This window comes from Lolium rigidum, chromosome 3 (assembly GCF_022539505.1).
Source record: "Lolium rigidum isolate FL_2022 chromosome 3, APGP_CSIRO_Lrig_0.1, whole genome shotgun sequence".
Classification (NCBI taxonomy): Eukaryota; Viridiplantae; Streptophyta; class Magnoliopsida; order Poales; family Poaceae; genus Lolium; species Lolium rigidum.
The window spans coordinates 16,930,846-16,944,687 of NC_061510.1; the positions used below are offsets into that span (position 1 = coordinate 16,930,846).

The 13,842-nt window shown below is 41.4% G+C and overlaps 1 protein-coding gene across 2 annotated transcripts; it reads left to right on the forward strand.

Annotated features, from left to right (window-relative positions):
* The first annotated feature begins 370 nt into the window (after window positions 1-370).
* LOC124701225 (serine/threonine-protein kinase BLUS1-like) lies at window positions 371-13,517 on the forward strand. 2 transcript variants are annotated; one of them, XM_047233272.1, is made up of 22 exons: window positions 371-604; window positions 1,746-2,000; window positions 2,076-2,200; window positions 2,303-2,347; window positions 3,698-3,779; window positions 4,239-4,307; window positions 4,471-4,641; window positions 4,720-4,770; window positions 6,860-6,928; window positions 7,015-7,077; window positions 7,313-7,380; window positions 7,534-7,806; window positions 8,442-8,575; window positions 8,913-8,998; window positions 9,097-9,141; window positions 9,852-9,911; window positions 10,772-10,873; window positions 10,968-11,019; window positions 11,094-11,134; window positions 11,239-11,303; window positions 12,310-12,361; window positions 12,916-13,517. In XM_047233272.1, exons 1-22 carry the CDS (start codon window positions 386-388, stop codon window positions 12,991-12,993), a joined length of 2,205 nt encoding a protein of 734 aa, XP_047089228.1. In that variant the 5' UTR covers window positions 371-385; the 3' UTR covers window positions 12,994-13,517. The 2 variants fall into 2 exon arrangements, with proteins under 2 accessions (XP_047089228.1, XP_047089229.1); XM_047233273.1 differs by having other exon boundaries at window positions 7,313-7,371.
* Window positions 13,518-13,842: the final 325 nt, after the last annotated feature.

The following is a 13,842-nucleotide window of genomic DNA, read 5'->3' on the forward strand; positions in this document are numbered from 1 at the left end:
GACGATCCGGCTGATAGCTCACAGACCAACATCGGGAGGCGGAGATCTCTCAGCCCAGCGCACCGGCCGCATCCACCTCCCACCCTAGGCCACTCCACCCTGCCCCAACCACCACCTATTACCCCCACTTCCACACCGGCCCCACCACACCGGTCCCCACAAGTCATCCTCATACCCGGAAACACCCTCGCGTCCCACGCCCGCCACACCACGCCACGCCAGAAACAATCCCTCCGCAAAATCCTCCGTTTCACCCCGCTCCGCCCCCCTCGGTCTCTCAGAGTCCCCACTCCTACGCGCGCGACACCAGTCAACCAACGCCCCCAGTCGACCCAGCAGTCCCCGCCGGCGGCCGCGCGCCCGCGATCGGCGCCCCCCGCCCGCGATGGTCAGGAGCGGCAGCATGCGGCGGGCCTCGCTGCCGTCCGCGGCGGCGGCGGCCCCGCCGCCGCCGCCCGACTTCACCGCGTCGCCCGACGACTACAGGCTCATGGAGGAGATTGGCTTCGGCGCCAACGCCGTCGTCTACCGCGCCGTCTTCCTCCCCGCCAACACCACCATCGCCGTCAAGTGCCTCGATCTCGATCGGGTCAACAGTAACCTCGTGAGCATCCCCTCTCTCTGTCACAGCTCTCCTCTCCGATTCTCCCTCGCTCGCGCGAGGGCGCGCGTCCTAGGGTTTTGATCGGTCATTTAGGAACGCATTGCGGACACACTCCTTCGTTCGAGCTGGTCTGTGGTAAGCCGGGCTGATCGATCGATCTACCCATCCCTTTCTCTGTGCAACCCTGTTTGTTGCTGAGACGGTGACTCTGGATCATGCGACTTACCTCTATCTGAGGAGTTGATATACTCGATCCTGCAATCTCTGCCCGTGAATTTTACTTTGATGATCCTCTGTTTTCGTCATTTCGCTACTGACTTGCATTGCCCTTGCCGCTGGTTTGGAGATACAGTAGGACTCCTATCTGTACTTTTAGTTTGTTATTAGGCACAACTCTGGTAAGCTTCGATTGCTATTGGTTGATTTCACAAATCACATAGATAGTTTCCAATTCTTCTCTGTATGGCACGTAGACGCGGTGAATTAAATGTAGGATGCGCTACTTTTCTAAATTGCGTCTTCGTTGCAAGGATTTTTACCTGGCATGATCACCAGGATTACAGCTTGCCAGCTTCTGTAGTGCCAAACTGTACACCTGACAGTGAAATCACATCTCATAATGAATGGATTTGTATATTCATACTGGTATCTGATATGTATACATACTTGATTCAGCAACTTCTGTTCGTGAACTATACTTTGATCGTCGGGTTTTCATCGTTTTTCTGCTGACTTGCACTACCCTTGCCGCTGAGATACGGTGGGACTCCTGTCTGTATTGCTAGGCACGATTCCAGCATGCTTTGTTTTGCTATTCAGTACTTTCACAAATTCTTCTCCGACAGTGCGCTTGTGGCCCCTAGATGGAATGTAGATGCGGTTAACGAAAAGTAGGATGCAGTACTTTTTCTAAATTGCGTCTTCGTTGCAAGGAACTGTAACTGCATATTTTTTTTAGTTGGCATGATCACCAGGAGTATTGCGTGCCCGCTTCAGTAGCGCCAAACAGTACACCAACCAGTGAAAGTACATCTCATAGGGAACGTATTTGTATATGTACCGCTTGCCTCTTGAAGTTAGTACGTAGTGTATTATTTAGCATCTCACAGTGGTATCTAATATGTATACATGTCCTCTGCAGGATGATGTGCGGAAGGAGGCTCAGATAATGAGCTTGATAGATCATCCGAATGTCATCAAGGCCTATTGCTCGTTCGTTGTCGATCACAACCTTTGGGTGATAATGCCGTTCATGGCAGAGGGTTCATGTTTACACCTAATGAAGGTTGGATACCCCGATGGCCTCGAAGAGCCTGTCATCTGCTCTATTCTAAAAGAAACACTAAAGGCTCTAGATTACCTCCATAGGCAAGGACATATCCACCGAGATGTCAAGGTTAGCTTAATCTGCTGTATATGTTTAATTTGCGCTAATTTCATCAGCACTTTTGCTAAATATGACATTGTGCAGGCGGGTAATATCCTTGTCGATAGCCCTGGTATAGTAAAGCTTGGGGACTTCGGTGTATCTGCTTGCTTGTTTGACAGAGGTGATAGACAAAGATCTAGGAATACATTTGTGGGAACCCCGTGCTGGTAGCTATATATTTTCTCAAAATTTCTTCTTCTAGAGGCTCAATAATTATTAAACATTTGAGAAGATGTTTGACATGCTATGTTTTTTGGTTTGGTGTTTAGGATGGCTCCAGAAGTTCTCCAGCCTGGAACCGGTTATAACTTCAAGTATGTTTTGAATATCATATTCATGTTATGTTTGCTACTCTAGTGTGTAGTCTAGAATACCTTGATGCATTAGTTGCCACTTGATTAGTTTCATTGGTCCATCAGATGACTATCATCTTTTCACTATAAACAAGCTATTTACATTGGCAGTAGGGTTGAAAACGGAACACCGTCCTTTTCTGGAGAAAAAGGAAACAGAGAGCAAAAAAGGATATGGAAACGGTATTTTACGGAAAAGGAAATGGAAAAGGTAACTGGAGAGCCAGTTCCAACAGAAACAACAAGGAAATTACGAAAAAACAAATACTGAAACTTTTCGAAAATATATCCTAGCCAGGCCTAAGTATGAAATAGTAGACCGACTTGGTCATTTCTCTTGCTCATCGGGCCATGGAATGCATGAAACTAGGGCCTACATAACACTTGCAACCAGGCCAACCTATGTACTACTACATACCTGGGCATGGGCAGCTCGGCCTGAAATTCTTGGTCCTAGAGGCCTGAAAATGTTGGCCCAATGGCCGAGCCGAGCCTGGGTAGTCCAAATAAGCAAAATAGGAGGTGGCCCATCCCGCCGGTCCGATGGGCGCGGCCAGGCCTGGGACCAGTTTTCGTGCGTCAGGCTTTCTTCAGCCCGGCCCAGCCCGAAGGATGCCCAAGTAGTATAACTACTATATTTGCACTTTATGTTCAATTGTCGCTTCCGTCGGCTCATTCCGTTTTCAACCCTAGGCAGCATGCATCATTAGTACATCTGAGGTCACTCAAATATAGTTTTTGAATTGCTATCTCTAGTTTTAAAAATCATTCTAACAATCTTTGTTACATTTGTCGTTTTTTATCTATCCACTCTATAATTGCAATACTCTTTGGGTTGCATTTCTGTATTTTTATCATGTCCGTAAACAGGGCACATATATCTAGAACTAGGATTAACTAGTTTGGTTCGATAGTTGTGGGCGATTTTACCCATGAAAAATATCTCTGTAACCATAAATAATACACGTTCTATAGAATTAACTGCCCTGTCCCCGACTGATATGCCACCTCCTTATCCGTGCTATTAATCCCATGTGAGCTATTGAAGATTGCATGCCTAGGCACAACCAAATCAAGCTACACGCACACAGGTTTCCAAAGAAAAAGCTGCATGCACAATAACAATTGCCTAATTTAAGCTGCATGCACGGTAAACCACCCACGGGTATGTTGGGCAAAGTCATAGCAATAATGCACCCGCGCCTTCCTTTATGGTCAAAATCGTGAAAAATATATACACCCAATGCATGGGAATGGAGAGAGTATTCTATATTCGAGGTGTGTTCGTAACTATTTTTACCCTATGTACAGAGCCGACATCTGGTCATTTGGAATAACTGCACTGGAGCTTGCACATGGTCATGCTCCCTTCTCTAAGTATCCTCCCATGAAGGTAATGAGTTGTTCTTCTGCAAATAAAAATAAAAATACTCCTATATTATTGCAGTTTTCCTGTTTTGGAATGAGCAACCGTTAGTAACAGGTGTTTAAGCAATGTCATTATAATTTTTCCTATATTTAAACTTGCATCAAGGTGTCCTATTGGCAGTTTGCAGACATGAAATTTTCATCATTTTTCATGTTACTGTTATACGAAAAAGTACCTGTGCTTACATCACTTTTTTTTGCCTGGAAAAGAGCACTTGTTCCTTGGGTAAAATCCCATTATGCTACTGTGCATATCTTCTTTCCATGACAGCAATATTGTAGAAGTTAAGCATAAGCTAGGTGGTCTTGTCCATGAAGTTAGTGTGTGTACAAACTTTTGTGGTGAATCAAGGATATTGTCAAAGGTTGCAACCCTTTGTATATACACTTTTTGTTTAACTGCGGTTTATCATTTTGGATGCAGGTTCTTCTCATGACCCTTCAAAATGCCCCACCAGGTCTTGACTATGACCGTGACAGAAAATTCTCAAAGGTAGTACTGGTCCTCTTAGCTAATTATTGGCTTGTGAATGTCTTTTTGTTATGTTTTACTGACCCTACTTGTCTTAGGAAGCTGTTTCAGTTACGTGCAGATTAGATATATTAGATTACAATGTTTTACCCTTCTAATGAAGGTTTTTCTGCTTTAATTACAGTCTTTTAAGGAAATGGTTGCAATGTGCTTGGTAAAAGATCAAACCAAGAGGCCAACAGCTGAAAAGTTACTGAAGCATTCATTTTTTAAGAACGCAAAGGTCCCACAGCTGACAGTTAAGAGTATTATAACTGATTTGCCCCCTCTATGGGAGCGTGTGAAGACACTCCAGGTTTTGCTCTTTTGATATCTTATTTTCTTACTTCACACTGGGACAATTATATCACACTAAATTACTGTGCCTTTCCAGCAAAAGGATGCAGCACATCTGGCTTCTTCCGAACAGGAAGCACTTTCTATGGTTTGTGAAATCAACACTCATATGTTATTCTATGCTTTCAGTGAAGTTTTTTATTCCCATTAGAGCAATGAAAGTAAACTTAGTTTATTTACTACACAAACTTGAATGGCATGGTATGCAATCGCACACTCTATGTGATGTAATTCCAGGCTCTATGCAAAATGAACTTGCAATCGGGGCATTAGTTTGGTCAGCTGACTATATGAATAATTAAATATATGTTTGCTTTTGTTAATGACTTGTTGGTTGATTGTACTATGTCAATTGATGATTTTAGGATCTACTCCCTCCATTCCAAAATAAGTGTTGCAGATTTATCTAGATGCACATGTATCTAGACTTAATTTAGTGGAAGATCCATACGAATATAGATAAATTTGCGACACTTCTTTTGAAACGGACCAAGTGTAAAACAAAATAAGACTCACAGCCACCCATTTTTAGAAGTTGACCTCTTGTACGTTATAATTTGATTCTCTTCATATAAAGAAGATAACCAAAACATGTTTGAGCTAAGACATTCGTTTGTATGACCAATTCATTTGTCTGGAACTCACTGGAAGACCTGTTTTGTTTCACATGCAAACAATTACGCTTCGTTTGGATGTTTGATTTGGGAAGCTAGGCATTATATTGGGTTGAATATCCAATATCCAGGATATTGATATTGAGATCAAATACCAATATTTACGTTTGGCTGTGTTAGATATTCATCACTTGGACTAGATATTAAGGTTGAATGGCAAATGTTGTTTGGATGATCAAAGTGGTGAATTGCTGTCGTATTAGATTTTGAACAGTACCATGTTAGTACATACGTGTGGACAATGTACAACAACATAGCATTCTACTACTCGTGACAACATAATACCGAGCAAATATAAACGAAGCGTAATGCAATGTAATACCAAGTTCCATCATAAACGACAACGAGATGATAATACCAAGTCCCAACCATGCACGGTCCATCTCCGGAGTCCATTGCGCGTAATTCCTGCTAAACTTGCACAGAAACATCAAGCAGCAGCCATATTAACTAGTTCGTTCATAGGCAACATCAAACATCAGCAGGCTATCGATTTTGCAGTATTATATGTAGCGCGCACTTTCACAGGTAACATCAAACAACGGCCATATTCACTAGTACGTTAGGGATCCTCAGACAGCAGCCTATCAAACCCATTGACAGAGGACGTATGGCAGAAAAATTAGAACAGAGGAAATCGAGGCACCTATGGCCGGCAAGAGAGGGAAGGGGAGGGCGGGGCGGACGGGAATAGAGGGGAGGGGGGCCAGCGGCGGGGTACCTGCGCCGGATGCCGGCTGATCGCTGCTTGTGGCCTCGTTCTCTGCTCCGACGTCAGGCTAGGGTTCCTGCACAGAAGCTGGGAGCACCTCTTGCGATGAGATCGATATAATAGGAGCGGAGAAGACGATACCGTTTCGGGAACAGCGAATATGGAGCGATGTCGAGGGTTGAGGCTAAACATTCGGGACAACTCCTCTCAGGCAAAAAAAACTGAACCTCGATATTAAGCCCCAATACCTACACCGAATACCTAGACCATCCAAACATATAGAATTCTTGAATTCGGCCTGAATCCCTCCCGAATACCCAATATCTAACCCCAAATCAAACATCCAAACGAAGCGTTAGGTAGTCACATCTTATTCAGTTGCATAGAATATCATGGCTACTTGCAAATTAAGGTGTATTTGCTCGTTGTAGAGTTTTTGTTGGAACCTGATCTTGTACAGAACTTTGTTGTAAACTTTTGGGGGGAATGCATCATCATAGTGTTGTAATTGTTGAAAACGTTCTATATAACTAATTCCATATTATGGCTCCATGCAAATTAAGGTGCTTTTGCTCGCTGTGGAGTTTTTGCTGGAATCTAATCTTGTACGGTGCTGTTGTAATTTTTTCGGGGGATATGCATGATGCATCACGATAGTGCCGTAACTTTTTTTAAAACATTGTGTATAGCTAATTCCATATTAATTTTCTATTTAACAAATGCATATATGGAATTCCATCTTTCAATCCACTTAGCTTGTTTTCTTGTCGTCTGTGATTGCCGTCCAACAGAGTGAGTACCAACGAGGTGTCAGCGCATGGCACTTTGATATTGAGGATCTAAAGGCTCAGGCATTACTGGTAAAGCGGTTGCTTACATCACCAATACAATCTTTAGGTTATAGTGCCTATGATATCACCTTACAAGTAATCCCGAACTTATGCAGATTCATGATGACGATCCACCTGAAATAAAGGAGAATGATGACAGAACAACTGAAGTTGAGAAGGTTTGCTTGATTTGATTCAGTTTCAAATTAATGACTTTCAATCTGTGCTGTAGTGAACTACTGATGATAGAAACTGTATAGGATAAAGATCTTCAACCCTTTTGTCACTGCTATGTAGTTTTTCACTAACTTTTAAGACTAAAATTATTTGCATTCCCCGTTGTGTTGTTACCAAATGTTTTCTTACATGCAAGAAAGAATCGTAACAATATGTCTTTGAATGCTCTATTGGCAGGATGTATCTTCCGAGAGTCATCTTGGAAAATCAACACTTCTGAATGGAAGTAACCATAGGTCGAATCAGTATGTAACATTTAAGCATTCATTCAACTCTATAGGATCAATGTTTGGTTTATAACAAGAGGATCAGTGAACCTTGATGCATATTTCTGTATTACTTTCCTCCTTTAGTGTTAATACTTAATAGTGTATTCATAGTAGTTTGTTATATTTCAGTGAACGAACTTGTGCCACTGCAGTAAATCCAGGTGGAAATGGCCCTGAATCAGATGAAGATTTGGCTTCTGACATTGGCAATGCCGATTCTGCATGGAAGGTTGATGGATCAGAAAATGACTCATTATGCTCTACACCGAAGCATGGTTCTGAGGCGGGAAATTGTAAAAGTGAAGTTAGACAAAAACAAAGACAAAGAACTTACTCTGGCCCAATTATATATTCTGGTACCGGCGATAGTTCCGTCAATGGAAGAGGTCCTATTATTGATAGGTATATTAACAGTTTTCACTGACTAGTTCCATTCATTTGGATCTATTGCATATGCTCCAGATTGAATAATAAATGTGGTTTAATCTGTTTATATTCTAATGGACTGTTGTTTAGTTCTTCAATTTCACCTATGGAGTTCTGATAATTCTTATTTATAAATCATGACCCAATTCATTTCTGAAATAAGTGTATTGATAGATAATCGAATTTGCATATCCAAGCATTCATGGACATAACACATTTTGGAGTTTCCTTACATGTGGATGGAGTATGAGCATAATCTAACTGTATATTGTTAAAAGTCATTATGCACTGATTATCTTTAACTTCCATCCGCCAGCATACTGGATATTTTGTTGTGTCCCTATACTAATAACTAGAAGTGTTTATCATAGTTATACCCCCTAAGTGAATGCTACTTCCAATACTTACCGTAGAGTACAACCAAATCCACACTAATCTGATACGCTTGATGTCCTCCAAAAAAGAATCTGGTACACTTGATTGAAAAGAATGGACAGTGATATATAATGGGTACTGTAAAAGATCTCTTCCTTAACGCAAGTTCTATTATATTAGTACTTTGCATTAGCATACCAGTTTAAATTGCATTTGATTGTTGTTCCTCATCACAGGGATGCAGGAGGTCGATCAGTATCTAGTAAACAAAAGAATGACGCTGGAAAAATTGATGATCTTAGTGGTCCTCTGTCACTTTCAACTCGTGCTTCTGCAAATAGTCTGTCTGCCCCTATTCGGTCTTCTGGAGGTAGGATAAAGCAACCCTTGTTCTAACACTGTTATGCACCAATTTTGTCAATGTACAGGAAAAACCTGCTGCCATGGGCTAACATTAGCTTACACAGCAGCACATCATTCAATGTGCTTCTGAAAGTGCCCTGTCTGCTCGTATTCAATTTTCTGGAAGTAGGATAAACACCCATTGTTCTGACATAAAATTTCACCACTTTTCTCAATGTAGATGAAAAGACTTGGAATCACGCATTAACATTGGCTTAGTGTTGACCCTTAGAGAATATTCCTGTCTACTCTAATCCCTAGTGACTTGTGCATTGAAAGGCATGTGATTTTCTGTTTTTATGCAGGGTATGTGGGCTCCTTGGGAGATAAACCTAAGGTTGAAATAAAAGGCCGATTTTCAGTGACATCCGAAAGTTTTGATCTGGCAAAGGTGGGTTACCAGTTGAGCAATGCATACATGTCAGTAGATAGTGATCCATAGCAGAGCAAGACCATTTCAAAGGAAACTAAATAAAATCTACTTGACAGGTTCAGGAAATTCCAGTGGTCAAAATTTCACCTAGACCACAGGAGGTAAGCATTGGTTAAAATCTACTCCCTCCGTCCCGTTTTAATTAACTCGATCGCAATTTTGCAAAAAAACCCGTGTCGTTTTTTACTCCCTACCCGCACGTCCTCGAATCAGGCTGCTCTACCCAGCCAAACCCGCACGTCCTCGAATCAGTCCGCTCGACCCAGCCAAACCGTGCGCACTCACGCCAATCCCAAGCCCAATCCATCGTCGACCCGCTCGATCGCTTCGTCGTGATCAAGTGCTCCGTCCAGCTCGCCGCAGATCGATCCATGGACCCTCACGCCAGCTCCCACGTGCACGCCGGCGCCGCCGCGCGCGGGGCGAAGGAGGCAGACGACGCCGTCGTCGTCATCGACGTCGAGGCGGCCGATCCCTCGTCGACAAAGCCGGCCACCTGCAGGCCGACCACCCGGCGGGTACGTGCTGTCCGCCACCTTCGACGTTGGCGGCTACCTCCGTTTCCCTCGATCGATCTCAGCTGATCCATCGATCGATTGGGGAGAGCTGGTGGAATGGATCTCAGATCTTAGGGAGTCTATTTTAAAATTTGAAACTGTATAGGACTGGACTGTAAAAATTAATTTCTGAAGCGTTTTTCTCTCCTAAGTTAATTAAAACGGGACGGAGGGAGTATTCATAAAAATCTGTACTGCACTCTACATGAATATGCACCTCACCATGAGTTACCACTGATACTGGGAGTTCTCAGGGATCTGCACTGAGAAAATCAGCCAGTGTTGGTGCTTGGCCAGTGAAGGCCAAGCCAGTGGTACGCTTTCTTATCTAAACTTGATTAAACATATCACTTGGAGAGTTTTTTTTTATATTGTGATTACATATTATTGCACTTAATCTTTTGTTTTTCCCTTGATGTAACACTCGTGATATTTTTTTTTTCTGATTTTAAATTAAACTACACAAGTTCCAATTTAATGCGATGGTTTAAGGTCTGTGCAACTATCTTTCTGAAGAAGTTATTTGGCTCCATTTCTTTACTTTGATCATATTTGGTGTGAACGTGTGTAACCTGAATAAGATGTTTTATTTTCTTTTAGAAACATCAACTGCATATCAGGTGATACTGATATCTGGTTTACGGTACTGAATTCTTGGATTAGTCACATGCAAGAACTGAACTCTAAAGCATGTACAGTAGAAAATATGTTGAAAATGGACAATTTTGCCCTGTTTGAATTATGTATATCAAATCTAATTCTTATGCTTGTGGTGCATGTTGTTTTTATTGATTGTGTAGAGCTTATTTGCCCTGTTTGAATTATGTATATCAAATCTAATTCATATGCCTGTGGCGCATATCATTTTTATTGATTGTGTACAGTTTATCTGGATCTTAATTTTCTGCATTTAATACGTTTTTTAGGCCATTAGTATGCACTCCCTCATGCTGTTAACATGTCCACTCATTAAGAATTTAGACTCTTTAAAAGATTATGAGGTATAGAAGGGTAGAGGTTCCCAATTTTGGAGCAGTAGTACTTCTGCATTTATTTGTTTTTGATAACTCAGTGCAGTAATGGCTGTTGTACGCACAATATTGAGCACCTTCATATCCCTTTCCTCTCTTTTATCTCTGTTCTATTTTTATGCCTGAATGCATCGGTTTTGCAGTCTAATAATCAATATCGGAAGGAATTCTCCAACAGCTCAGTTTCTGCATCAGTTCTGATTCCCCATCTTCAAAACCTTGTACAGCAGACCACATTTCAGCAAGTATGGAAGTAACTCAGTACAATACCTTTAACGCATGTGTGGTACCAATATTTGTTGTTCGGTACTGTAACCATATTCCATTTTCTTTTCCCAGGATCTCATCACGAACCTAATGAGTAACTTGCAACAGAATGAGAAAACGGATGGTAATTTTTCTACTGTAGCTACTGGAAGTTTCTATTTTTCTCTTTCTATGTTTAAAATACTTTATTTTTTCCAGGGCTCCAGTCTAGAGTTCAGACTGTGGAGGGTGATACAAGGGTAAGCATGAATATATATAGAAAATCCACTTGCAAAGATCAGTACAGTGGAATAGCTACTATAAAAAAAAATCGACGCATAAGTGTGTGCTCCTTTTTTGCCAGGTTGAAACGGGAGGTGCTGGGGGAGAACGGACACTTCTTGCTAAAATATTCGATTTACAATCTAGGTAGGTCAATTACTTGGCAATTGGTATTTGGAAGGGTAACCATATCCTCTCACATCCAAAATTTGTATATTGAGAAATTTCTACTTCCATTTGCGAACAGTGAACACTAAACTTTCTTTATAATTACTGCATGAAACCACTCTGTTCTACACCTCAATTGGATGTCAGTGATCTGTTAGACTTATGCTAGACTTTTGCTTGTCATTGCCGATATCAGGTTGCTCTCTTGCATTATTAGTGATAATGCTGCCTGATTCTGTGCGCTGTTTTTTCTGCTTTACTGTGTGCATGTGCTGCGTCAAGAGTTAGAACCCAACCTAACCCAACCGCAACATTTATCATCTCCATGTTACTGTGTTACCACATGACAATCTTGTGCATGTCTTGCTAATTTTGGGTTCTGCCTGTTCGTGTCTACTTGTTTCACATTGTCCCAACCTCTACCGCTTGCCTCCACTTTTGCTTCATTGCCTTCTCCAATCCCTACTCCCACACCAGTTATGTTTTTTTGAGTTACTTCTGCAAGGTGTGTGTAGCTATCTTCTCATTCAACTCAGTAGTGAGCCGAGTTAAAGTTTTATAAGTATGATGTAATGCCTCACCGATAAATGTTTCCAAGGAAACAAATTCATGATATTTTGACTAGTAGTTACTAGCTAAAAATACACTGCTTTCTGCATTATTCTGTGGTAGGAAATCCAGTGGACATTAGTGAATTTGGGACTTCGTGTGTCAAATTAAATGAAAAATAGTACATGCCATCTGCAGAAAGTGATCTCTGGATATGTCTTAGAGATCTTGTACTGAAACAGCTAAGCATAATCTGAAAATCATGGTGTATTTTTGGGCTTTGTCAGACTCAATGGGTACTCCAATCAAGATTTTAACATGACTAGGATGCATCTTTGTTCTCTCTTCAGTAATTTAGCTTTTAGATTCTTTATTATTTCTTATGTCAAACAATTATTTGAGAATCCAAGCATTAATCTAAATTTGTCTCTTGCAGAATGATTTCTTTAACTGATGAATTGATTGCGTCAAAGCTGAAACATGTTCAGGTCAGTGTCAAGCTACTTCTCATGAGTTTTCTCCCCTATGTTTTCACTTAGAGGTCGTTTGGTATCCATCATTTGAGCCTGGAATCCTGGAATTCATTTTAAAATTCCATATGTGGGCTGTTTGGTTGCCACAAAATTTGACCATCATTTCATTTAGGAAATCCAGCAAAATGATGCCATGTGTAATCACAATTCCAAGCTGAAACCTGTCATTCACAATTGCTGTGGCAACCAAACAAATTCAATATTGAATTCTACTGTCATTTACAATTCCTGTGGCAACCAAACAAGTGTCCATTTCTGGAATTACAATGTAAATGAAATGAATACATGTATTCATTTCAAAATGCTACAAATGAAATGAAAACCTGGCTTCCAAACGACTTCTTAAGAATCATCTGCAGTGAAGAGTTGAATTGTTTAATCTCCAGCTAAGGGTTGGGGGAGGGTGGTAAATCGAAATAGAGCATCATACAAATGGCAAAACAAGTGTGGAAATTAATACCACGTGAAAGATGATTATGTGTCTGATGGGTCTTCTGCGTTACTTGCAGCTGCAAGAAGAGCTAAATGCACTGTACTGCCAAGAAGAAATAATCGACACGAGAGAGCAGGACAATCAAGAAGCTTGACATGGTAAGGCACCTTTTAGTACTACAAGGTGTGCTCTGGTGAGTGCTGACACCTGCAAAGAAAAAGGAGTATTCTGGTGACTATACGCTGCCTGCCCTCAGGCTTGCCTTCCAGCGAGGTGTTTGAGATCTCTAAGACATATCCACAAAGAGCTTGAGCAGAGGAGACCGAGAGCTCTTCAAGGTTTAGTAAGAGAATATGCTCGTTGATGGTCGACTGGGATTTATCTCGTTGGTCCCCGTTTGTACATATTATTTATAGTTAGTAGAGTTGTTTATTTTTATCATCTTGTGGTGCCCATTCATTTTGGCCGTGCTTGTCATTCGGTTGGCCATTGATGCCAGCCAGTATAGTTGAGCCCATTTGATCGCAGAGGAGTGCTAGAATAATTGAAGCTTGAATGTATTATATAATATATGCCGAATGATTTGGAAAATATGAGAAAAGAATTGAGTTTGTAGTGAATCTAACAATTGTATGTGTCCATTTTAAGCAAGAGAACTGCTCCCGTGTACATTTTGTTTGGTTGAGAGTACGAATGTGATCCCTCCTAATGGTGTTTTCACTTATTATTAATTAACTGAACTCCGAACCTCCTGTAATGTCTTCCGTTTACTTTCATGCTTGTAGAAATTTCAGAATGTTGGATACGTGGACTAAACTCTAGTAAATATTGTCTTGAAGACTACGGGATGATTACAGTTCATTTGTTCGGTTTACAAATAAAGACGTTAGATATGTGGTCAAAGTTATGTCAACTGACACCCAGCAACATTGCCATTCGCCCTTGTTCCTACGATGCCTGAACAACGCCAACAGGATGACTGTAAAGCATTCAAGCCTGAGGG